The sequence below is a fragment of the Puma concolor genome, chromosome A2, assembly GCF_028749965.1.
Source record: "Puma concolor isolate L17-30 chromosome A2, mPumCon1.1.hap2, whole genome shotgun sequence".
In the NCBI taxonomy this organism is placed as follows: Eukaryota; Metazoa; Chordata; class Mammalia; order Carnivora; family Felidae; genus Puma; species Puma concolor.
In genome coordinates, this window is record NC_141668.1 from 1,268,464 (window position 1) to 1,295,150 (window position 26,687).

The 26,687-nt window shown below is 57.3% G+C and overlaps 1 protein-coding gene across 1 annotated transcript in view; it reads left to right on the forward strand.

The window, feature by feature from the left end:
* Nucleotides 1-26,687, forward strand: part of PTPRN2 (protein tyrosine phosphatase receptor type N2) — an 806,499-nt gene that overhangs the window by 717,050 nt on the left and 62,762 nt on the right. The window contains exon 15 of the mRNA XM_086680696.1: nt 6,985-7,179. Coding sequence (XP_086536822.1) covers nt 6,985-7,179 — 195 coding nt within the window. The remainder of the gene's footprint in view (nt 1-6,984; nt 7,180-26,687) is intronic.

Here is a 26,687-nt window from a genome sequence, read left to right on the forward strand (position 1 = left end):
CAAACCAGGAACCTTTCGGATGTTTTAAACAGCTTCTCGTGTTGACTTTGGGATCGAGTGCTTAAATTCAGGGGACTGAGACACTCTTCTTTTTTAGGAGTCGCGTTACTCTGGTTGCTCCGGCAAGGGTGCCCCTTGCCAAAGACCGTGGTCGGTCATCACACTGGGTTCCACGTGGCCCGTGGTGCCGTGGTCCGGCCGGGGCGGCGTTGGGGCCTGACCTGGTGTCCTGACCTCCTCTGCTCCCTCGAGAAGGGGCCTCTGCAGGGAGCCGTGTGGCCCCGCGTCCGGTCCGTGCCAGTGCCTCGTCCGCGTGCTCCCTCCGTCAGCCCTGCCAGCTCTGTGCTGCCCTGTCATGACCCCAGATTCAGGCTGCGGTGATCCGGGCCCATGGACCTTGCCGTCGGCCCCCGGTTGCGACTGCACACCGGGGTTCGTTCGCCCCGGGCCCGTGTTCTCCAGCGCCGATGGGTTTGTCTTTCTGCCGTGGGACTTCCCCTGCGACACCAGTGGTCTAGGATACGTGCTTCCCAAGGGCAGAGGCTCACTGACCATCTACAGCGACCACTGTGGAGATCACCTGCGAAGCCGTGTCTGTCTTCTCACTACCGTGTGCCTCCTTCCCCTCAGGAAGGTGAACCGGTTTACATCTGTTTTCCCTGAGAACCTTCTGCACACCTAGGTTCGGAGGGCAGACTGCTAAGGAGGTACAGGGCAGATATGCCGACTGAGTAGATCTCTCCGGAAGGACCCCTCTCCAGAGGTGGACGTCCTGAAAATGTGGAGCATCGCGGTCCCGAATGAGTGACTTCCCCCTTTGCTCCCTGGAAGACAAGTCTTTAACTCACGCTGGCATTGGCGTTTTCTTCTCTGCTAAAAAGTAGGCATCGGATGAGAAAAGAAAACAGACTTGGTGAAGCTCCCGGGGGTGATCCGTGGACCTTCAGGGAGCTGTCTGGGTCGAGAGGGTGCACACCACACGTGCAGAGGACGCGGCACTGGGCAGGCCCGGGTCTCGGGCACATGGCACCGGGCAGCGTGAGCGGGCCGAGGACGGCCGAGTAAGGGGCCATCTGGAGGGAGTCATGCGATGACCTGCTGGGTGGCCCCACGTGTGGGTCTGTGACCAAGAGATTCGTTTGATTAGACCTGCCCTTCTTTTTCCTTCATAATTCACTGTCTCTTGGCCGCTGGATCACACGAACTCCTCCAGGAAGACTGTAATTGTCTTATAAACGCACGGTGGTCGAGATGAACACCCAGGATCATGTTCATTAAAGTGGTCATTTAAAACCCGAAGTGGAGTTGGTCTGGATGCTAAACATCGTGAGGGTTTCACTTTCTGACGACGGGTCTGGAAGGTGCGGCACGACCTTTTCCAGCGAAGACACGTTTGGGAGAAATGCCTCCTGCGCCCAGGGCAGGATGCCCGGGTCCCTGAGTGGGTGCCGCGTTCCGGAGGGCGAAGGTATCGTGACATCGCGGAGTTTGCCTCGCTGCCGACGTCGTCCGTGAGCCTGCGTCTGCGCCCGCTTCCCTTTTGTGGCCTCCGCAGCCTGACCCGGGGAACTTGCCAGGTCGTAAACGAAAGAAATCAGAGCCACACTGGGCCGGGCCCCCGGCTGCTTCCGGAGCGCGCCTGCAGCCTGCCCTGGGCATCGTTGGCACCCTGCGCGCGGGCGGCGCCCCCCACAGACAGCCCCAGGCCTGTATTTGACCCGCAGCAGAACGGTACTCACGGAGTGTTCCTGGGACTGGTGTTTGTCTGAGTGTCTGTTCGTCCTACGCGGGCCCCGCATGAGTCTGAGAGTAAACGGAGGCCGCTAACAGCCGGGAAGTGCTCTGGTCTGACCCGGCTCCGTGTAGCGGAAACTAGTGCGGTCAACCTCACGGTAAATTTTAAATAAAGGCTTGTGCCCCCCCGCCCACCCCTCGTGCCCACGGCTGGACCGCTGCCTCAGGGGTCGGGGGCTCACGCCTCCACGGGCCTCTGTGTCACCTGGATCACCCTTCTTGGTGTAGGTGAGACTTTCAGATGAACAGTGTCCCCCAGAGGCCAGTCTGGGGAGGGCGTGGGGGCCAGACGGCTGTGCTGAGAGCTTGCTGTGTGCACCGCGTGGGGTCCTGGGCCTGGCCCCGGCCACATCATGTGAGTCAGGTCACAGTCCGCATCTTGTCTCTTAAAGAGAAGCTCAGTTGTCCTTAGGAAATTTTGGTTTTAAAGTAACAGTAAGGAGGGGCTCCCGGGTGACTTAGTCAGTTGAGCGTCCAGCTCGATCTCGGCTCAGGTCACGATCTCCCGGTTCCTGGGATCGAGCCCCGCATCAGGCTCCGTGCTGACAGCGCAGAGCCTGCCTGGGATTCTCGCTCTCCCTCTCTCTCTGCCTCTCCTCCACCCTCTCTCCCTCTCTCTCTCTCTCTCTCTCTCTCTCAAAAACAAAACTTGAAAAAATAAAAATATTATAAGGTAAGAGTAGAGTCTGGTCAGAATTTCAAGCCATAATCAACCTAAAGCACTAATTAGAAGGGCACACGGTGAGTCCCCCAGAGAGTTCTCCCGCGGGCAGAGAAGCCTCCCTGGGGGCGTCCGGAGCTTCCTGGGACCGCATGGAGCTGACCTGGCAGCAGGGAGAGAGGGGGACACGGTTTGCACCTGTGGGGGCTCACAGTCGGGGTTCCGGAACAGCCTGGCCTGTGTCCCCTCCTGGTGGGCGTGTCCATCCGACCCAACGGTTCCAACGGACGGGCACCGCGGGGGGCGCCAGGGGCTGGGGCTCGCCCCTCGCAGTCCACGGACCACGTGCGGCACGCTGTCCCAGGGCCCTCGCCGGGTGTGTGCCCACCCTCTGTTACCGTGACGCACGCGCGGCAGCCCCGTGACGGGGGGGAGGGCGGGTCAGGTCAGCATGCGGTGCTTTCCCGGCTCTCACGGTAGGAAGATGCGGCGGGAGAAGGTTAGCGGTTCGCCAAGGTCGCAGGAGTGGCACGGGGAACGTCGGCCCCTGGCGGCTGCTTCCTTCCCAGGGCAGAGCTCGGACCCCAGCCCGGCAGAAGCCAGCACGCAAACCCCGGGGACGCGTCTGGAACAGCCGGCCCCTGGGTGGGTCCCGTGAGAACCTCGGTCGCGACGCCCGTGTCTCAGCAACGATGGGCTTGCGGGGCGGGGTGACGAGAGGTGAAGGAGAGGCGAAGGTGGCCGCAGGCGAATGGCGGCTTCCCTCGGGGCCTCGGCCTCTGACTGGCGTTCCTGCCCGCACAGACCGCCCGGCCTTGTACCGCTTGCTTCCGAGGCAGAACGCCGGTGGCGGCAGGCACGTCGAAGGTTCGAGATGCGCGTACCTGCGGAACGCCGCTGGAGAGCTTCGGGCCAGGGCCATCTTTCCGATTTTTCCCCCGTGTCCTGCCGGGGGCTCTGTCCGCTTGGAAGCGTTAGCCCCTCTGGGCCTGCGCTTTCCCTCACAAGGCCCAGCGAAAGGTGCCCTCAGATCTGGAGCATCTCACCCGGGAGGCCCCTGCCCGGCGGCTCCCGTCCCCCAAAACACCCAACGGCTCTGGGCTGGACCATGGGCACGGGGAGGTCAGGGCCCGGCTGGTCGTACTCAACGGTCATTCCCGGCATCTAGGAACGGTACGTGTGGACCGCCAGATGCTGGATAAACACTAATAGCTAATAATGTGCCAGGCCGTGCTGAAGGCTGGTTCTGAGCATGAGACCTTGTTGAGTCCCCACAAGAACCATGAGGTCGGTTTCACAGGCGAGGAAACTGGGACACGGGGAGGCTAGGCGGTTTGCCTGAGGTCACACAGCCAGTGAGTGCGGAGGCGAGGACGGGAAGCAGGCATTGTCGCTCAGGTGCTGTGAACGGGGGAGCGATTTCTTGGAGCCCGAGGGGAAGAATCACGGGTCAACACACGTTACAGCCCGGGTCTCCATTCCTCTGGAGGAGCCGTTTCCTGGGCCCTGGATTCCAGGTGGAACCCCTCCCGAGACAGCGCCGAACACCCGGCTGTTTGCGTCCCAAGGGCGAACTCTCCTGGTGTCTGTCCCACCCTGGCTGGGGCGCAAGGGGAGCACAGCTGCCTGCGACCGCCCGTCATCCCAGGTCAAGGTCAGACGGGCCCCCACGGCCACCTGTCAGCCCGTCAGGGTCAGACGGGCCCCCACGGAGTGGAGGCCTCAAGGCCCTCGGGTGTGCGGTGGCTTCAAACCCAAGAACCCACTTCCGACGTGACCCTCCCCTCCCCTCCTCACCTCTCCCCTCCCTTCCCCTCCCCTCCCACCAGAGGCGCATGGTCTTAGCGGCTGGCTCGGTTCATCATACAGAAACTGGACAGCGGTCAGTTCAAAATCAAAGTCCCATCCGAGCAGGTGGCCCGTGTCTTTACCTGTATCTACAGAATGTGATGGGAGCAGCCTGGGCCCCCGGCACTCCCCCGCCAACACGGCAGTGGGCCCCCCAGGTGGTGCCCCCCCAGGTCCAGCCAGAGCCGCTCCCTCGCTCTTGGGGTGACCACTGTCCATGTGCCCGGAGGGCAGATGTGCACTGCCCTGGGGCGCAGGCTGGGACCACCTCTTCTTGGAACCTTCCCTCTGCCTGTGAGAATTGCGTTGTTTTCAAGAAAGACCTACAAGAGCGCCAGCACTGAGTAACGCTGCAGCGAGCTGGGCCCAGGTCGCAGCCCCCAGCGGCCCCCCGGAGCCTCCAGCCAGCCGCTGAGTCGCCTGCCAAGAGAGGTCTCACCCGCGATCTGCTGCCTCTTCCGACTCCAAAATTCTGCGGTTTCTCTAGAAATGTCTTTTTTTTAAATTTTTTTTTTCAATGTTTATTTATTTTGGGGACAGAGAGAGACAGAGCATGAACGGGGGAGGGGCAGAGAGAGAGGGAGACACAGAATCGGAAGCACGATCCGGGCTCTGAGCCATCAGCCCAGAGCCCGACGCGGGGCTCGAACTCACGGACCGCGAGATCGTGACCTGGCTGAAGTCGGACGCTTAACCGACTGCGCCACCCAGGCGCCCCTCTCTAGAAATATCTTTGAACTCGCTGGGCCCTTGGGACTGTTCATTTCTGTGGCACTGACATCTGCACCACCTGCTGAGGAATGACCAAAGGCTTTCTCCGGCGGCCACCGCACGGGCCTCTCACGGTAACAAGATGAGTACTTCCGTTTTTAAAGTGGAAACACTCGAGCCGGAGACCTCGCGGGATGTGCCCGCCCGCCCGAGATTGCGCGGTCTCCCTCGAGCAGAGAGAGAGAGAGTGGTCGTCCCCGATCCCCGCACAGTCCTGGGGGGTCACCTAGCTGCTGTGACGTTTGTCTCTTAGTGACCAAATCGCAGCCATCGCGAACCTTCCTCCCCAGGGGCGCTCCTTCCTGGAGGAATGTTTGGCGCCCTCCTGGCCTTCGGTGGCGTGGCCTTGAGGTTCGGTCGGACCTACTGCTTATTCTTGCAGGTGAACTTCACCCACGGGAAAGAAGGGTTAACTGACACCATCTACCTTATTAAAATAACCCGTTGTGTCTGGGGCTTGTTTGTTTGTTTTCAAGATTGTGAGAGAATCTGGCTGGGTTTTTAAACAGACTCATCGTGTAAAAACCATGTGTGGGCAGACGCAGGGGACGCACAGTGGCTCCCCTGCCATCCTTCTGCCGTCCTGGCGGTGGCCTCGTGCCTGACGTTACCCCCGCTCCTCGGGACCCCCACAGCCCTGCTCCCAAGACCCACGGCCCTGGCGGGCAGAGGGCTCGTGCGGTGTGGCCCGTGGGGCTCCCCTCAGCGCACCTGTCCCAGCGGTGCGGCCACCCGGCTCCAGGCCCGTGTGCCGTGCCTCCCCTGGGAGCTGTGCCCAGAGAGGTCTCTTCTCTACGGTGGCGGCGGCCTTCTGAAGCTCTCTAACACTGAGGAAGATGGCAGCCACGTGGAAGGTTCAGGAAAACGCGTGAGCGTTCTGTGGGCATCAGCCACTGCCCTGGTGCGTGGGGCTGGTAGGGACGGCTGGGCACCAGCACCGGGAAGGGAGGAGCACGCGGGAGCCCTGCCGCTCCCCGGCATCTTGTCCCGTGAATGCGTGTTTAATTCCCCTCTTGGGCTCAGATTCCCTTACAGACTTTCTCTCGATACCATTGTATTTTGATGGCTCAAGTGACAGTGATATTTTCAGGGAGCAAAGGATGGAATTCGTGAGATCATGACGCCAGAGCCCTTGCACGGTTATTGTGCTAGTGAGAAGTGGGGGGCGTCCCGGCCGACTGTCCGATGACAGCCAGCAGCTAGCGAGCGACTCCACCGGGCGCCCCCGTCTCTGAGCGCCGTGTCCGCCTTGCGTGGCGATGGCGAGGACCCTGCGGTGGCCAGACAGAAGCTCCGTTTGGCGTTGTGCCGAGATTTTCCTTTAGATCTGGAAACTCTGTCTTTGGGGGTCTGGTCAAGGAAGCAAACCCTTTTCCATGAACCGCGTACTTCCCTTTTCGTATGTGATTTCGTTTATTATCTTCTGTGGGGGCTCTTACCCGTTTGGGCATCGTTTGGGGAAAAACGGGAAGAACCACACAGAGGCGGTTCCCCCCAACGCCTGACCATGGCACCAAGCTGAGAGCACAGCGCACACCCTTCTCTGCCTCTGTGACCCATCTTCTGAAGAGGAGAGGAAGATGCCTGGTTCAGCCTGCACGTGGCATGGTTCTGCGGGTGGTCCAGTGTCGCCGCGGGCTCGGTCCAGTGGCCCTTTTGCCTGAATCTGTGTGTGTATCTGTGTCTTGTGGGCATGTGTACCCACCTATATGTGTGTATCTGTCTGTGTGCATGTCTGCGTATTGAGTATTTACGTGTCTGTGCGCGTGTGGCCGGGTGTGCGCATCCGTGTGTGTGATCTGTGTGCGCGTGTGCATGGCTGCAGGGGAGAGCCCCACGTGCCCCTCGGCTCTCGGGCCGGGCAGGGCTCGGGGGGGAGGCCACACTAACCTGCCCTCACCGTCCCCCAGGAGCTGTGCCGGCAGCGCATGGCCACGCGCACGTCGGAGCGCCCGGAGGGCCCGCACACGACCCGCATCAACAGCGTCTCGTCCCAGTTCAGCGACGGGCCGATGCCCAGCCCTTCCGCCCGGAGCAGCACGTCATCCTGGTCGGAGGAGCCGGTGCAGCCCCACATGGACATCTCCACCGGCCACATGGTCCTGGTAAGGCCCGCCGTCCGTGCTGTCGGGAAGGGCCGTGCCCACATCCGCCAGGAGGGGAGCGAGTGGGGGCGGGGAGGGCGGGGCTTACGACGCCCCTGCGTCCCATCCGTCACACACCCGGCCGCTTCGGAACCGTCAGCAACAAACCTGACCGTGTCGGGCAGCTGGCCAGCCGGAGACGAAGACCCAGGATGTCCGGGCTCCGCTGACCCAGTCCTCCTCGTTTAAGGCAGGATGAGGATGTGCGGATGCCGGGGTCTTCCCAGTCTTCTGCCTAGACCGCGTGCCCCCCACACACCTCGTCGGGATTCCATCCTGGTTGTCTTGCTTTCAGTGGGTGCCTACTGTGTGCACTGCTGTCGTCCAGACCAGCGTCTGGCTTGGGTAGACAAATGTCCCTCCCCTCCTGCTTCTGATTAAAAGTGCCTGGGGGCAGGGGCGGGGGCTCAGAGCCCAGCTCTTTCGTAAGAAGAGACCCTGGAGACCCTGGAGCGGAAGCCCCCACCGTGGGACCCTCCCTCCTGTGTGTCGGGGGACGAATCTGTCCCTGTCCTGTCTCTTCCCAAACCGAGTGTCATCCTCGAGGCCCGTGCGCGGAGAGGCTGTGTCTGAGTCTAAGAGAACTGTTCCTGATTCAGCCCTTCTTACGTAATGGCTTTCTTCTGAAGGTGGGCCACCGCCTCCTGTTTCCCGCTTGTAGAGCTGACGCGCTAAGCCGCTAGCCATCGTTCTCCTCCCGGATTCGGATTCGGGCAATGAGCAGCAGAGCCCTGTGCGGCGGCCGACACACCCCCAGATCAGGGCAGTGGTTTTCATGGTCTGGTCTACGTCCCCAGTGTCAGCGTGGGATGGGCCCCGAAAGTTGTGTCGGCTGTCTTTAAACGCTTGATTTTGCGGAAAGTTTCCTTGTCTGTTCATGGACAATATAGGCTGGTGAGACCCCCAGGAAGCCGGCAGCTTGGTCTGCTCCGGCTGCAACAAAATACCGCAAACTGGGGGCCATAACAACAGAAATGTGTCTCCCAGAATCCTGGGGGTTGGACGTCCAAGATGAAGGAACTGCAGTTGGGTAACTGGGGCGGTCCCTTCCCCTCCCTAACCAGAACCTTCTTCCACGACGACCCGCCTCCTGGGAGGGGCTCCGGTAGCCAGCCCGCCCCTCCCACATCCCCGCTCCTGGTTCCCGCCCAGCCTTTCCTCCCACGTCCTGACCCTTGGTGGAAACACGGTCTGTGCTCAGTCCACCTGCTTGGGCATGGGGCTCTCAGCACTTGCTGCCTCATGCAGGAGTCCCGACTGTCCTTTGACCCGGCTTGACACGTGGGTTCAGGCCCTGTGTCGTCCTTCCTTCCGCCTTGACCCAGCTTGACACGTGGGTTCAGGCCCTGTGTCATCGTTCCTCCCCCCTCCCCCAACACACACTTATCTTCATCCCAAGCACTTCCCCTGTGCAGAGCCCAGAGGCCTGGGGCCATTGGCATAAGTGAACCACTTAGCATTTTTACAAAACTTCTCACTCACTAAAAGCAGGTAAAATGATTCCTCTTTTAGGCGCTGAAACCGTAGTCCGTTCGCGTAGGGAAGGGGGAAGGCCATGGAGCACACTCTGGCTGGACCAGAGTCATGGCCAACAGTAACTGGAGCTCCATTATTGGTTCACAAATGGCCCTCCCCCTCCCAAGCACAACCTGTAGAAACCTGCGTGTGTCAGAACCTCAGGAAGGCGCCGGAACGCCTGACCTTCTAACTCATTAAGCCTACAAGAAAGATAATTCTGCGGTGATCAGTCAACTCGACCCTCCGTAAGGAAACTTCAGTGTTTATCAGACAGCTACACGATGATCTTCCTGAACTACACGCGAAGGATTCAAAGACCGTCAGATAAATTATGCAGGGTCCAGGCAAATCCCAGGCGCCAACCGTTCCGATATTCCGCTGCTCCCCGCACCTCGGGCAGTTGTGACATTCTGCCTTACGGGTAGAATGGAATCCACAGCAGGGCTGTTTACGTTTGCACAAGGTGGGAGCAAGGAGCACCCCACAAGGTAAGAAGGGCCAGGTTATCTGGAGAGCATACTCGTCACTACAACCTGCGGCCAGTGTGCAAAATCGGAACGTTTTCTTCAGCCAAGGATGGGACGCACGTTTGAAGGCGTAAGTGCCGCGGGAAGTTAAGCCAAATGTCGATCCTCGCGTCAGGGCACCTTCAGGAGCAGCGGACCTGGGGGCGGGGCTCGCCTGGGGGCGGGGCCCGCGTGAGGGCGGGGCTCGCCTGGGAAGCAAGTCGGCCTAGGGTGATAGGGTGAGGCTCGCCTGGGGGACGCAGGCTCAGCTGGGGAAGGAGTCCCCTCTTGGTCTCCTGGTCACTTTCTGCTGTAGCATCCAGGGCTGCCTGTGCAAGGCGCTGTGATCTCCTGCCTGGAAGCCATAGGAAGAGAACTCTAGAAATAAACACTCCACCCAACGAGCTGGTCTTCCTGCTCAGACCAGGGGCATCAGAACTGCCCTGCTGGGGCACCGAAGGGTCGGCTCAAGAAAGGGGTCCTGGGAGGCCGGTCTGTGGACCCCAGGCTTCGTGGCGCCGAGGGAGGCGGTGCTGGGTCTGGGTCCCACAAGCTTGAGCCACGGCCGGCCGCGGCCGGGTGGCCAGTCAGGGCGCGGTGATATTCGTGATATTCGCAGAAGGAAGGGGCATCCGGGAGGAGGGAGACAGGAAGGGAGGAGCCTGGCGGGCTTCTGAGTGTCTGCAGGGGACCAGGGCGGTGTGCCCTCAGGGCTACGTGCAGGGCTCTGAAAAACAAGTGACCTGGGAAGTCAGAGAACTACTGTAAACATCACTGTATCTTGAACGTGTGAGGAGAGACAGGGGAGACGCTGTGAGGGAAGGCATCGCCTTTGAACTTAGCTGTTAAAAAGGACCCTTTCCATATCACATTTGCTCTCGGAAGCTGGAGCATGGCTGCGCAGTAGGTGCCAAGACCAGGTCACTGTCCCCAGAGTCCCCAGGACACAGGTGCCTCCGTGAAGCAGGTGTAACAGAGGACGCACACACGCGAGAGTGTGCAAGGAGCGGCCAGGACGCGTCTACCCCAGCCTCAGTGCCCTTTTGTACAGGCTGGAAAGCTGGGGACTGGTACACAGGGCGCGGGGACACGGAGGGAAAGTTGGCTCGGTGCTGTCCCCATTACGACCGAAGGATTAGAAAACCGAATTCAGGAAAACGGTGCTGGATGGTCTCTTAAAAATACATCTCCGCCCACGTTGAAGGTGAATCCGCAGTGTGATTTCCTTCGCCCTCGGAGTACGAGGCAGGAATGGCATCACTGAACATTCACACAGCAGCCGCTGCTCGGACCCCGTGAGGGGGGAGCCGACGTCAGCCCCGTTTCCCAGGTGAGGGCGACGAGACCAAGTGCTGGGATGAGTGCACAAAAATGCACCTGGGACTGCAGGCTTTCCGCCAGGGACAAGGGAGGAGCAACCTGCTGTAGGTTTGGTGGCTGCAGAAAGGCGTGTGCACGGGGGAGGGGGGGGAGGTGCGCAGGGGAGAGGGGAGATGTGTGCGCAGGGGAGAGGGGAGATGTGTGCACAGGGGAGAAGGGACACGTGTGCACAGGAGAGAAGGGAGATGTGTGCGCAGGGGAGAAGGGACACGTGTGCACAGGGGAGAGGGGACACATGTGCGCAGGGGAGAGGGGAGATGTGTGCACAGTGGAGGGGGGAGGTGGGCAGGGGAGAGGGGAGATGTGTGCACAGTGGAGGGGGGAGGTGGGCAGGGGAGAGGGGAGATGTGTGCACGGGGGAGGGGGGAGGGGGGCAGGGGAGAGGGGAGATGTGTGCACGGGGGAGGGGGGAGGTGCACAGGGGAGAGGTTGGAAGTGCACAGGGGAGAGGGGAGATGTGTGCACAGGGGAAAAGGGACACGTGTGCACAGGAGAGAAGGGAGATGTGTGCGCAGGGGAGAAGGGACACGTGTGCACAGGAGAGAAGGGAGATGTGTGTGCAGGGGAGAAGGGACACGTGTGCACAGGGGAGAGGGGACACGTGTGCGCAGGGGAGAGGGGAGATGTGTGCACAGGGGAGAGGGGTGATGTGTGAGCAGAGGAGAGGGGTGATGTGTACGCAGGGGAGAGGGGAGATGTGTGCACAGGGGAGAGGGGAGATGTGTGCAGGGGAGAGGGGAGATGTGCACAGGGGAGAGGGGAGATGTATGCACAGGGGAGGGGGGGAGGTGCGCAGGGGAGAGGGGAGATGTGCACGCAGTGGAGAGGGGAGATGTGTGTGCAGGGGAGAGGGGAGATGTGTGCACAGGGGAGGGGGGAGGTGCGCAGGGGAGAGGGGAGATGTGTGCATGGGGGAGGGGGGAGGTGCGCAGGGGAGAGGGGGGAAGCGCACAGGGGAGAGGGGAGATGTGTGCACAGGGGAGGGGGGAGGTGGGCAGGGGAGAGGGGAGATGTGGGGAGGGGGGAGGTGCGCAGGGGAGGGGGGGAGGTGTGCAGGGGAGAGGGGAGATGTGTGCGCAGGGGAGAAGGGACGTGTGCGCAGGGGAGAGGGGAGATGTGCGCAGGGGAGAAGGGACACGTGCGCAGGGGAGAGGCGGGAGGTGGGTGCCCCCCGCATCTCCCGCCGCACCCAGCACTCCACCTGCATCACCCCCTGTATGCCCGCATCCACTCCGGACTCCCCTCTGACCTGCTGCCTCCCACCAGCCAAGGGTGTCACGAGTCCCCTGCCTACCCGGGACGCGCGCGCATGGGGAGCCGGCGGGATGGAGCAGGGCCTCGGGCACCTTCATCTGGAGAACCGGCACCCGCCGGTCTTCCTAAAAGGACCTGGTTCTGTGGCTCCTGGCGGCCCTCCTCCCGTGGCCCTGCCCTTGGAGCCCCGGGCCAGCACCTGCGGCTCAGTGGCCACTGTCCTCAGGGTGACGGTGGCCGGCCCCTCCCCCGGAGCCACCACTCGTACAGTCCCGTAGTTTTCCGTGACTCGATGTCCAGCAGTTTCTCTGATTTATCCTGCTGAGGGTAGCGGGCAGCTTTCGCACGCGAACGTTCCAAGCACACAGCCCGCGTGAAAGGAATCGTAGGCTCAATTTCCGCAAGACCCTGGGTCACCCAGGATGCCTCCCGCTTATCTCGAGAGATGTTGGCAGACTTCCTGCCAAAACGTCTGACCGATGGACCGTCCCACCAACCATGACGCACACGGTGCCTGTGTCCCCGGACGCCCCCGGCCTTGGGCGCTGGCCGGCCTTCATCTTTCCCACCGCTGCATGGGAAGGCTGCTCAAAAGCGGCTTTAATTTCCACTTCTCTTGTTGTGCGTGAGATACGGCAACCTTTCCTACGTCTGGGAGCTACGCGCCCTTCCTTCCAGAAGTGTCCCTGGAGGGCTGCCACCGCCCGCCGCGTAGACGTGCCGCACGTTTTCATGGTACGAACCACGGACACCAGCGAGAGTTCACCGGACTCGACCTCGTGGTGACACCGCGTCACCCTCGTCCCTCCTCTGTGCGCCGACGAGGCCCTCCGAGAGAGAGGCACACTGACAACGCCCGATGTGGATACGTTTCAGTGAGAACAGAAAAGAACCGTCTGAAAAGTCACACTGAGCTACCGAGTGGGCAGGCTCAATGCCTCAGGACGGTGTTTCCCGTGCGTAAGAATCGCGGGCCAGTGCTGTGAGCCGGCCAGGGGGCGTCCTGTGTGGTGACATCAGTAAGAGGAGCCTGAAGGGGCACGAGGGCCTGGCTGCCGTGGGGTCTTTGGGCCTCAAGGGACCTGTCCTGGGGTCAGCAACACACTGGTACCGGCACATAGTCCCCGAGGCTGGGAGTCGGAGATCACGGTGTGGGCAGGGTGGCTGCCCCCCGGGGCCTCCGTCCCCACGCGTGGACGTCGTCTTCTCCCGTGTCCTCACCGGCCGTCCCTCTGTGTGTGTGTCCTCACCCCCTCTTCTTATCAGGACACTAGTCACACCAGATCGGGGCCCTCCCGCCGACCTCGCTTTACCTTAATCGCCGCATTAAGGCCTCATTTCCAAATACGGCTGCGTCCTGAGTCAGGGGGTTGGGGCTTCTGCACAGGAATGTGGGGGACGCAGTGAGCCCGTGACAAGGGTTGGTGCCTGAACTACCCCACGTCCTGCAGCTTGAAGCAATGACAGGCCCCTGTCTCTCCTGTCGCGTCCTCCGTGCACCGTGGGGACTGAGCGAGTGGTAATACTGTCGCACCCCCACCCCCACCGGCCCCAGCACTGGCCCGGGACCTGAGGGAGAGACTCGCAAACCGTTCACGTCTCCACCGGCTTCCAGGCACGGCTCTGTTCCCCTGTCCGAGCCTCACCCTCCTGCCCGTCCCCGTCACTGTGAGAGGAGGCAGGTCCCCAAGAGGCTCCCTGGGAAGGGAGGTGGCCAGGGAGTGTTCATGCATTTACAAACAGCACATGACAGTTCTTACATCAGGCCTGACCGGTTTCTACCCAAGAACTGGCCCTGGGGACAGGTGCTCAGCGTGGGAGGGACAGGTCATGACCACCCACTCTGTGGAAGGGTCTCACAGGGTGGGGCATGACTCAGCCAGGTGTTCAGGGTGCCGGGCCCCCAGGGCCAAGTGCTCTGTGTCGGAGAGATCACCTGTGTCTCCTCCCGAGGTTCCCTCACTGCTGGAGTGGGGGGGACAGGGCTCCATGTCCGCATGGCTGAAACAGTGCTTGCCCCCCGCCCCACGGCCAGCTCCTGAGGTGCCCAGAGGCTCCTTCGGCAGCTGGGACACTGGCCACTCTCAGTAGCTTGGTTTTGACACAAGACAGGGACTGTCACTTCTGTTGTTCAGTCTTTATTGTGGGGAGTGGGTTATTTATTGTACTTTTGATGGGGGGGGTGTGATTTGCCTTGTTATTTTTAAAAATCTGCTTTACTGTTTAAAATGCTAGGATGATGCTAGAACGTTTTCCCAGCTTGTTAGGATTTCTTGTCATGAGTAAATTGGGTAAAACATCGTGAGTAAAGTCAGGTGTCCAATTATATTTGTTGAATTAAATAATCAAATGCTAAATTTGATAATTAGTAAGTCTGTGAGGCGAAGAAATTAAAACTGATACCCAAAATAGGGTGTGGAACATGTTTATTCATATATATGTTCACGGGAAATATTTCCTGAGTGTGCAGTGACCTCCTCGGTCTTCCCCCAGATCAACCTGACAGGAAACGACACAAGAAGACATGTGTCCTTCTGGCCCCTCCGGTTGCCCGTAGACCCTCCAGGTGTGCAGACAGGGTCAGGGGAGTGGAAAGGCGGCAGGAGCCCTGCAGGCCCGGGATGGAGTAATGGGGTTGTTATGTACAAATCAGTGTGCAAAATTAACAACATAGAAGAAGCAGTTTTTGAAATTGCGCGAAACCCATGGTTCCACAAATAAGCCACACGTGGGCGAGCATTCGCTGACTTTTGCCCACCCGTGTATCCTCAGCATCTAGCTCAGCTCTCACATACACCAGGCCGTGAATTAAATTGTCCGAATGCCCAAGTGAACCAGATGGTACGTGTCTCGCCCCTGAGAAGTTTACCATCTATCTGAAGCGGAGAGGGGTTAATATCTAGGAAACACTGGGCGTGGCCAAATGCCAAATCGTGCTCTTTCGCCAGAAGTCTTTTCATCCTTCATGAAGGTGTGGGGTGGCGGGGGAGACTGAGGAGGGGCGCTGGCCCCGAGGGGTTCCGGGCGCCGTCTTGGTCAAGGAAGGAGCAGCGCTCTGGGGTGGGCGGGAGACAGAGTGGGCAAGGGGACCCCTCGTCAGAGTCCCCAACTCAGTGCCCAGGACTGGAGCCAACAGTGGGTGACACAGGAGGCTAGCACACACACACGGGCCACACGCCGCATGCGGGTTTGTGCTTGATCCTTACGCAACCGCTACCGTTTCTTGAACAGGAAAAGTGATGGCCATGTATTCACTTCTTCTCTTCCTCGTGTCCGCTCGCCGGAAGGTGAGAGAACATGTGGGCCAGAGAGCCGGGGACCGACAGGGTCAAGACCAGTGTTCTCTGATGTGTTTGCCTGAAAATGATTTTAATTAGCTCTCACACTTGCATAATAGATTAGCCAACGGTCAAATTGTAGTTAATTTTTTCTCATTACTTTAAAAATGCTGTTTTCTTTGATACCACAGCTGTTGAGAAGGCTGTTCGCAACTGGCCCGATGGCCGTTCCTTTGGGGTTCACTCTGCTTTCTTCCTGAACCCTACACCTTTGTTGTTCCGGGATCTCCCTGGGCCCTGTCTGGGTGCAGACCTATTTTATTCTTATTTTGCTCTGGCTTTACTGTGTGCCTACATTGGACAGTCCCGATCTTACATTAGTTCTCAGAAATGACCGGCCGTTCACAATTTACACGTGACCATCTGTGTTCTCTCCTCTGTTGGGAACACATAGGGTGTCCTGTGGCCTCCCGTCTCTTCCACATTTCCTCTCGTTGTCCCTCCGTCCTGCCCCCCAGGCGACTTCCTCAGGTCTGTTATCCGATTTGCAGTGTTTCTCTTCCACAGAGTCTAATCGACATGTGACCCATCCACTGCATTAATAATTACAAGGAGTATATTTTTCATTTGTACTTGTTCTATTTATTCTTTTTTGAATCTGTTCTTACACTGTCGATCCTCACTGCAATATCTTCAGTCATTATAAATGCATTATTTGATTGTTTCTTTTTTTTTTGTAAATTTTGTTTAATGTTTATTTCTGAGACAGAGAGAGACAGAGCGTGAGTGGGGGAGGGGCAGAAAGAGGAGGGGACACAGTATCTGAAGCAGGCTCCAGGCTCTGAGCTGTCAGCACAGAGCCCGACGCGGGGCTCAAACTCACAGACCGCAAGATCATGACCCGAGCCGAAGCTGGACGCTCAACCGACTGAGCCACCCAGCTGCCCCTTGGTTGTTTCTATCTAATGCTTCTATCATCCAGGTTCTTATGAATCTGATCGGGCTCTTTGATGTGTTTGCTGACTTGCTTATGAGGGTTTCTTGTCTGGTGGGTTCTGTAATTTCTATCTCTCATAATTTTGTATAGCCGCGCTGGGGGTGTTTAACTCGAGAGAGATTCTGAGGTCACTTGGCCAGACACTCTGGACTACCGTTAAACCAGGACCATCTTTATATCAATTCCTTACCTGGAGATTTTCAGACCACCCACATACTGTAACTTCCAGCCTCAGTCCTAGATGAGGCCTGTGGTCCAAACGCCTTCCCATTCTGAATCCAGGTGGGAACAGATACGCTTCGTTGTGGCACGAGCAGGCCCTTCCCCTGGGAATGGGGTCTTCTGGGGTTCCTGGGAGCAGGGGGGCTCCCACATCCACCTCCTTCCCTCCTGCCCGGCAGGGTTTCCCCAAGACCCCAAACAGACGGAAAAACCCAAGACCCTGGGTTTTAGGTCCAGGAAATAGTCTGCCCTGCTCCCCCTCAAGGTCATGAGCTTCCCACTTGACCTGCTCTTCATTCTGGATGTCCGAGGGTTTCCCTTAACCTTGTGAAAGGCTGACTCTGCCGTCTGTCGAACATTTCTGCATGTCTCGTAGGGGAGGCTCTTCGGGTCAACTCACCCTTCATGTCTCTGGGGCCAGAAGACTTAATGCGGGTTAAATGAAGGGCACACAGAGCGAATGGTGCACTGCCATTTGACTTCACGTCACCTCGGCAATCGCACCTGAGAACGAGCTTTATGTCCTGGTAATAAGGAAAGACATCTAAAGGTGGCGACCTGGTGTCAAAAGAAGCCAGGCAGTGACCTCACGCATGCCGGTTCCCCCACTTTCCTGTCTGCTGGCAAAGGGGCGACCTCGCTCCAGAAACGCTTGCACGCCCGTCTGTGGGTGCGCGCTGCAGGGAGCCCCGGCCGGCGGGTGGGGCGGACAGCCCGGTGGACCCTGCTTGCTGACGGCTGGTGGCCGCGGAGGAGTCCCAGGTGGCACGCGTGTGGCGGCGGCGATGAAGGCAGCTGGTGGCAGGGGTGGCTCCGGGCTCCGTGGCTGTGCTGCGCGGGGACAGAGGGCAGGCGGGTGACAGCCGACAGCACACTCCCCCCCCCCCGTCAGACCCCGAGAACCTGGGGGCGTATAAGGCAGGCAGTCCCCACACGATCGGCAGTTGAGCTGGAAAAAAATGAAGGTATGGTCAATAGTCTTATGTCTAGCTTTTCACGCTAAAAGGGGAAGGTAATTTCTGGGAGATCGGCTCACTTCTCTCCTCTACTTGGAGCTCCTCCTTTCAGAGGCACCGAGAAAAGAATGCTTGCCAGCCAAGTGCTGGTCACGGAGGCTGAGGCCCGAGCCCCCGCTTCCGTCCATGTCCACAGGGTGGGGGAGCGCCGGGGACTCGGGCCTCATCCCCCCACGAGCGAAGGGAAGACAAGTGTTGTGTTTCCTGCCCCCCCCCCCCCCCCCCCCCGTTTATTGCTCACAGCAGGTAGCCTGTTGCTTTAGGAAATTAAAAACCAAACGGCTCTGGTGTCCGTGAGCACTTCAGAATTTCTGCAGGTGTTTTCTCGTAAATGCTGAGAACCCAGCACCTCCCATCTGGATATGGAGAGAACTTCCGTCTGTGAGGCTCTCCGGAGTGCCCTCCACTGACTCGCTGGAATTCTTCCTTCTCCCTCAGCACCCCATCAGACAGTCGTCAAGTCCTAAGGAGAACAAAGTGCTTCTTAGGGGAGGCCCACTGCTCCGGGGCGGGGCTGTCTGGGCTGCTGGGAGACAGGGTCCCTCCTTCTCCTCTCCTGGGGCCTCCCCTCTGCAGCCGCTCTTGTCCACTCCCAGCGAAAATGAAAACGGCCCCCTCGGGCACTCTCATGTCAGGTGGGGGAGGGTAGCGGTGTTAGGTCTTGGAGGAGAGAGTCTGCTCCTGTGACCAGGACTTGGAATTGGCCATTTGGATTGATCATCCATTGGGGGGGGGGGGGGACGGCCACCCAGACACGTGCATCTGCTGGCACGCGGCAGGGAAAAACAGCTCTTCAGAAACCGCTTTGGAAGCACTTTGAGGAGCCAGCCTGAGTCACGGAACGCCGGTGGAGACACAAGCCACGAGCCACCCTGATTTCTCCACGACACCACGTCCGCCGGGTGTCACCCATCAGCTCCCCACAGTGCCAGAGGGGACAGCGGATGTTGCTGATTTGAGACAGCCTGCGTTCCTGCTGGAACTTGTGAACAGGAGGCCTTTTCAGGGTTTGGTTTTCTTAGGCATTTCCATGACTCGTTTACCCTCTCGTGCACTGATGGGATTCCTGAATAACTTCCGGCTTAAAGTATTTTTCGTCCGTCAAAGGGACACGGTTGCGGCTGAAACCAAATTCTTATCTTCTCATTTAATAAAGACCGTGTATTGATTTATATGGATAGAAACTGGTAAAACTATTTGCAAACACATTCTTTCCTCTTGTTCGGGTAATTTATGAGAAATAAATAGAGATGTAGCTTTATCAGACAGCTTCCTTTTCCAGTTACGCTATTCGGATTTCTATTCCACATCAAAGGCTCAGGGACGTCAACTTGCTTTGTAGAAGGTAACGCCGGTTTCCTGCGCTAAACTGTAGTCAAACTTTGATTTTACAGATGGAATGATTTACTTATGGCCAAACACGGAGGCTTCAGGCCGGTGAGGCGAGAGCGAGGGGGCCCGTCGGGGGCTCTCGTTCCCGTGCGCGTCCTCCTGACTTTCCATCTTTCGGAAAGGCGATGTCCCGTTGATGAAAGTCAGACACCTTAGGAGTAAGTGCTTGCTTAGAAGACAGCTCTTTCAAGAGTTTCAAATGCCACGGGCAGACATTTTATTTAAACGTTTAGAAGGCGGAAATTAGTAGAAATAGGTTAAAATGGAATTGTGTTTTTCTTTAGACTTGTGTTAATTGAAGAAGCTGCAGACCAGCGGACCGATGTTTTAAATCGCCGCATCGTCAGTTGTGGGGCTGGGGGAGGGGGTTGTTGCTGTTACCGTCTGTAGACCAAAATTACAGAAAGAAGGGAAACACACAAAAGATATTTGGTAAAGGCAGGTGGTCTGGATGAATAATGTGCCTTTCATTAACATAGTTCCCTTATTAACTGTATAATTAATTGTACATAGCCCAGGGAAGCTGTGGAAATTGCATTTTGAGATGTATCAAAGCGGACTTACGCCTCAGACTTCCATGCAATTCACCATTAATGAAGCCAGAGATGGAACCCTCAAATCTATAATTATTACTTACTCTTTGAATGACAAGCAAAGGATTTTATCAGCAGAGTTTTAAATGAAAGGGGATTAGCAGCTAATGTTGAAATTGTTAATCTTCCGTATGAAAATAATTTTGAAGAAAATGTTTTAGTGGAAGGAAAGGTCTGAGGAAAGCATTTGCCATTAAAATCGCCATTTTCTGCTACTCCGTATGAATTTGTCCCCGTTGACAGCAGGGTGCAAATATTTTTGAAAGCGAATGAATATTTTATAGGATCCAGAGGTGCTCATGCATTCCAGGAATGGATTACGCAATATTCCCAAATATCCCGGCAGAGGTGAGGGAGTCCGAAAGCCAGCCAGAGAAAAGAGCCAATGCTGGAAAAATTAAAGTCTAGGAGCATATTCTAAAAGAAATGGAAATTTGTTTAGCAGTGTAGAGCTGTGCCTTCCCCCCCTTCTGGGTGCCCCTTTGATTTAAGATCACGAACAGTAAATATTGTTAGAGAAAACTGTTAAATGAAGCGCTGGTGCCCGTTTGTCCCAAAAGATCTCATTGGAGACGCTCCGTGGCTGCAACACTGTAAATTCGCGGGTCCCCCCCCCCCGCGCGGGGCTCTGAGCTAGAGACCGTGGAGCTGTCGCACATTCTCAAGATGGGATTCATACGACAAATATTTATTGACCACCAAGGCTGTGCCAGGCTCCACGCCAGACAGCGGAGAGACTGTAAGGGGTAAAAATAATTGGCCTATTGGGAGTTCCTAAAATGTATCTTACATTTATTTCGTTGTCCTGATTTTTCCCGCTGACTTGATGGCGGGACTAAAACACTAAGTTTATAGCGCCATCTGGTTAGAACTCATGTCGCTATGAACAGGAGAAAGCCAACGTTCAGGCTTCTAGACGCTCTGGAAGGTTGGTGTGGGAGGGACGGTCCCTCCTAGGGCCTGCGGCAAATCCCACATATGTTCTGGGCTGAAGGTCGTTCTAGAGCCCTGCGCTGGCTCGTGGACAGGCGGGACTCGGGCTCTGTTGTGTTTCTTTGGAAGTTCCGAGCTGCCCCCCTCCGCCCCGTGCGGTACAGATGTGTTCTCTTAAAAATTCTTGTTTGCTCAAACCTGAGGTCTTCTTGCTTTCATTCTTTAAAATATAAAAAAATGTATTTTAATGCACCGGTCCTATTGCTCCGCTCCAGATTGTGAATGTCTCATGGAATTTTTTGTGGCATCTGGGAACCAGCTCATGATTGTAGCAGTAATTTAATAGCTGGAGCCCGGGTGGTCGGAAGGAGGCAGCACGGTATTTCCAACCTACCAGGGCATAATTTGCTCACTAGGGTGACGGCTGGTGATCACGGGCTCCTAACATAGCTGCGCTCGTGTTCGTGGGTGCGCGCACACTCGAATACCTTTGTCTGCGTTTTAGAATGGCCTCATTTGCATATACATATATCGAAGGGTTCCAGGTTAGTTTAGTTGTTCGGTTGATTTTACATTTTAAATTTTGGGTGAAGCTATTGGCCGTTAATTTTCCGTGGTGCTTTGGGCAGACTTCAGTGCGATCTTGTGCTGCAAAGACGAAAACCAAGCAGTGCTATCAAATATCTGAACATTTTGTCCACGCAGCCAGAGCGCGAAGGTTGTTGGAAATATCAGGAATGTTGATGGACTTTTTCGGATTTTACCTAGACTTTTGACTTTGGGTAAAGTAAGGCTATGACCTCGTTTCTCAGACCCAACACAGCGGGACCTTTCTCCGCTGTGGTCGTATGACAAAGGGCTGAACGAATTCCAGAATATTTTACAAAGTGAAGGGTTGCAGAAATGTAGGAGTACGAGGACGAACAGGTTGGATGATCAGATGAGCAGATTAAATCCTCTCGTTTGCTCTGTTAGTGAATCTCGGCAGCTCCGCCTCCAGAATACAGGACGCGTCTGCCCGTTTCTCTGTGCCCTCTGCCGCCGCTGTTGTCCCCGAACGTCAGCCCCAGTGCAGACGGCCCATCTTGTGCACTCGGTCCCCGCCTGTAGTGAGAGCGACGTTTTAAATCCATCTGTACCGTCACGCGCCTCCTTTGCCTAAAACGCGCCGGTGGCTACCCACGGCTCTTACCGCAGACCTCAGGCTCGCCCACGGCCACCTGGCGCCCTCGGGATGCAGCCCCGGGCACCACCCCACCTCACTCCCTTTGCTCTGGCCGCCCTCGGCTTCTCTCTGTCCCTGGACCACGCCGGACCCCCTCCCACCCTGGGCCCTCACCCTGGCTGTTCTGTCTCCCTGTATTACCCCTCGATTTTTGTATGATGAGCCCTTCCCAGCCTGCGGGATGCACTTGGGAACCAGTTTTTCAGAGGGGCCTCCCTTCCGGGGGGTCTGGACCCCTGCCTCCCGCCTCTCAGTGCTATTCATGTCTGTGTTCTTTTTTTTTCCCTAAAGTATTTGAATGTTTACATGCTGCAGGCACATTCTAGGTGCTTTACAACTGCCCCGAGGGAGGGGCAGAGAGAGAGGGAGACACAGAATCGGAAACAGGCTCCAGGCTCTGAGCCATCAGCCCAGAGCCCGACGCGGGGCTCGAACTCACGGACCGCGAGATCGTGACCTGGCTGAAGTCGGACGCTTAACCGACTGCGCCACCCAGGCGCCCCTGAAGTTTCCTTTCTAGTGATGTTTGTTTATTTGGATGTGGCCCTTTCTCCAGCAGAAGAAACCAGCCCCGTGAGGACAGACTCTTTGCTGGGTCAGAGCACACAAATGCCCCGGCTGGTCTGATATGCCGGTAACAACGTCAGTGATGAGTGAATACATGGCTGCACGGCCAACACAGGGGCAGGGCTCTGAAGTAGGCGTGCAGGTGTGGCCTCCCTCCCCCACGATGAGAGGAGAAATCCAGCTTTCACCCATGACTTCTCTGCCCTAAATTTAAACACCAACGGCTGTACACGTATAGAAAAGATGCTGTAAGTCTCTCAATCATTTTCCATCGCTTGTAAGGTTTCATCTTTCTACCTTAACCTGTGCTCACATAACCTTGATTTTGAAGATGTTAAATAAGGCGATAAGATTCACAAAACCGTTTGCTTAAGCTCGCCGGGCTGCCTGCAGAATGACCGCCTGAAACGCAGAGCCGCCGCACGCGCCTCCCGTCTTTGTCCCCCCGCAAAGACCGCGTCTGGGGCCCCACGCGCACACCCGAGCGCCAGGTCGGGCTAGACGACGCCCCGCAGAAAACGAACCGCCTCCCCTCCTCCTGTTTAGTCAGAGGTGAGGAGGACAGGACTGCTTACTTCTCCCAGTTGATGAATTAGAACCTTTCCGGGACAGAATGTGTTCATCATCAACACTTTCCATCCAGGTTTTCGTCGTCAGTCTTCATAAAATTGCGACTTTCTTCTTCTGCAAATCTGTCAGGTAAAGGTTAGCGGAAGCCACAGACTTATTTTGACGAGCCTGTGTCTCCAGCGCCCGCACAGGTGTCTCAGCGTGCCCCCGTCTCTGTCCAGCACCCGCTAAAGATGACCCTGCGGCCGTGTTAGTTATTTCCCGATTCCGGGAAACGCCCTGCAGGCTTCCGTCCCTGTTCAAGACCTCTCTTTCGTCCGTATGGTTTCTTGCGATTCTGGACTTTGTGCTAGATGCAGAATACCAAGACCAAAACCATGGTAAAATTATAGCGAAGCTCCCCATTGGTTAAGTGCTACGTCATCAAGACTTGTGTTTGTGTCCCCTCGCCGGTCCCTGCGCCTTGCTGTCCCTCTGCCCCTCCAGAAGCACGTCGGTCGGGGTGGAGGGGGCTTCCCGGAAGTTCTTGGAAAAACATGATGTTTTCTTTAGAGCTTTTGTTTGTCTCTCTAGTTCTTGCATTTTTGTGTTTTATTTTTCGATTACGAAAAGGGTTTTAAATGACACAGGGAATTCCGTGTCACAGCCTCAAAACCAGCACGCTTGCTTTTCTGTCCCTTCCAGGCTGCATTCTGTCACCGTGTTGACTCCCCTCTGTGCCTGAACTGAGTGTAAGCTGGGGCTTCCTCTGATGAAGGCTCCATTTGGCAGTATTTGAGGGTTTCTCCACCACGTTAACAAGCACATTTCTACCACTGCAGGCTGCCGGGTCGCGGGGGGCAGGGCATTTCTGGGTCACGTGCAGACAGCCCTGAGAAGTTTCCAGGGGCCCCTGGGCTGGTCCTCAGAGCTTTCGGGGGAAGACTTTGGGGGCAATAACGCTGGCTCACACTTGTGGGGAGACCGCTTCTGCTGCCCACGCAAAGCCCCTGTAGGCCGGGCTGCCCAGGGCGAGCGACGCATGGAATGTTCCCTCCTCAAACGGATTTCCGTGGAGGCGATTTTTTCACTGTATAAAGAGGAGGGGAACCGCGTGGTCCTTCGTTCATTCCTCGCGCAGGCTTGTTCAGGCTTTTCGTGCACGCGCCCCAGACTGTGTTTGCTTTTCCCCGGGAAGCTGCACACTGACAGCACAGGCTTCGAGCCCTTTCTGGGTCTGCAGGCGGGGCCGTTTTTAAGGACAACGTGCGTGTCTCCGCTGTGCGTTTAGAGGGGCACGGCACGAGCGTTAGCCTGCCGTGAGACCAGCCGTCCCAGAGCGGTCGCGTGGGCCGGGGTGGGGGGGGCTGCCCCGGTGCGGGGCCGCACCGTGTGCTCCTGTTGTGTGCGTCTGCTGGCAGTGGGATTGCAGCCGTGGGGCTCGGGAGTCCGGCTCCCAGCACCTCTTGTCTACGCTGAGAAATGACAAAACTGTCCTCGGATCGTTTAGCCAGATCTGTCCTGGGAGCTGTAACTATTCCGGATTTCTGATTTTGAGCTTCGAATATCTTAACATGCCCGCTGCATGGTAAATTACGTGCAAGCGTGTCGGGCGCGGCGCTCTGCAGAGACAGGTGCACAGCCCCTCCTGATGAAGCCGTGGCCGTGGCCGTGGCCGCGCGAGCCGAGCGGCTCCCCTGACCCCATCGAGCCTCTGCCTTCATTTTTCGTACTTTGTGCTTGGAATTCAAGCATTCAACAGAAACATTCCCTCCACTGCGTTAATGAGGACAGGTTACGGTGTTTATTTTCAAAGAGAGAAACGGTCCCCATTTCCCCAAAAGGCAGCAGAAACAGCTTTCTCCTTGCTCTTAAAGGCTGTCCTCTCCCGGCCGACCTCACGACACCAGCCGCAGGCCCATCAGGGGGACGGGCAGCGGGTGTGCGCTCTCGCGGAAGGCTTGATGGTCACGTCGGTCAGGTAACATGGCGAGAGGCGCCAGGATAAAGAAGGGAGTGGAAACAAAGCTTCGCGCGCAGGAACTGGGCCTTCCCAAACCCCAGCCTTTCTTCATACGCCTCAGCTGCAGCGGGAGGACGTTTGCTCCTGGGGTAAAACGAAGTTTCGCCGGGACGCTTTCTACTCGGTTCATATCGTACCGCAAAGCGGTGGAGGTCTCCAGACACCCGTGAGGACGCCGCGACGTTAACGGCGCCCGTAGACGGTGACTGAGGGGGCATCATGCTGAGTGTCTCGCTGACTGGTCCGTGGTCCCGATCCGTCTGAGTGTTAGCATTTGGCGCTGGGGGTTCGTCTCCACTGCTCGCTTTGATACTAATGCAGCCGCCCGCACCGCCCAGCCTCCCGCCCTTCATCGCTGGCTGTAAGAGCTCGAGGGAACACGCGGTGTCTCGGACGCTTCGCCGAGCTAAACTCGTGGTCCCCCGGGCTCCAGCCGGCCCCTCCACGTGGATTTGGCAGGGCGCCTGCGGCAGCTGGGACCCAGGAGGCACCGGACGAGCCAACGGCGGGGACCCCAGCTCTGCGGCCCGGGTCCACACGGCCCCGGACGAGTCCGCACGCTCCATCATCCCGGCGTCAGGAGGCAGGCGGCAACACTTCCTGCCGGCATCGAAGGGTGGACGTTGGCCTGTTGAATGTGGTGAAACAGTAGTTGTAGGAAGTGGGACCGTCTCCCTGGTGATCCTGGAAACTGCCCTTGATGTTGACACTAAACCAAAGCCCTGAAACCTCTCCGGTCATGGCTCGGGCCGAGGGCGCTGAGCCAGCAGCACCGCAGGCTGTGACCTTCCTCTCCCCGCGCCGGAAAACATCTTTCTAAGTAGCCGCCGGATGTCTCACCTTCTCTGCGCTGGCCTTTTCCAGTGATTCCTCTTTTCAAGACTGGCCATCAAACTTCTCGCTCCCTACGCAGGAGTCAACGGAAGGCAGCCAGTAGAGAGGAAGGGGCTGGGTTCTGGGACCATCCCTGATTTCATGGCAGCCTGAGCACGTGTCGGTTCTATCCACACGACGCAGAAGCCGAGTGCTTTCGGAACACCACCGACCCCCGTGAAAGGACCCAACTTGGAAACCACGAACCGCGTGTTTGACGGTGCTTCCTCTTAGTCGTGTCTCTGGTGGCATTTGTGACGGTGTCACTACACTCGCTTGCAGCAATGGTGTGTCCCCAGTAAAGGTGCCGCCGTGACCGCCCCTTGAATTCTGCATCCAAGCTGCGGTCAGTGGCTGGTATTGGTGGAGATGTACTGTGTCATGGCTGATCAGGTAATGGCAGTGTCCCCAGAACTGCAGTACAGCCACGGAATCTGGAAGGGAATTAAAGAGATTCCCTCTTTCTCTAATTTTTTGTGATGTTTGTTTGTTTTTGAGAAAGAGAGGGATACGGTGGGAGCAGGGGAGGGGCAGAGAGAGAGAGGGAGACACAGAATCCCAAGCAGGTTCCAGGCTCCGAGCTGTCAGCACAGAGCCCGACGCGGGGCTCAAAGCCACGAACTTGAGATCATGACCTGAGCCGAAGCCAGACATTCAACCAACTGAGCCACCCAGGCGCCCGCAAGAGAGTCCCTCTTTTTCTGGTGAAAAGCTGATACCCACCATGATCACCATCCTTTCTGCCTGTTCACACTTTATAATTCACAAAGTGTATGTCACATACTGACCCAGTCAACCCTCAGAACCACCTTCAGAAATACGTACTGTGATTCCCAGTTTACGTAGCAGTGAATCAAAGGTGGGTGAGATTGGGTGGTTTGCCCAGAAGTACAACCAAGAAGCAGCTACGTGAGGACCAATCCTTGTTGTTTATTACATCGTTAAGAAGTCTTTCAAAATCAAGTCCAGTGCCTGTTCCATTTTACTGCCTCCCAGTTCAGCAAAAGCTCCTCCAGGCTTTCCTAAAGGCTTTGTGGATGGTAGCCAAAATCATCTCCTGAAGACACGAAGTGCTCTTGTGGTTATTAGCAAAACCCCATTATGTTGCAGAGCATCCCAGATGATCTATATTTCTAGAAATCA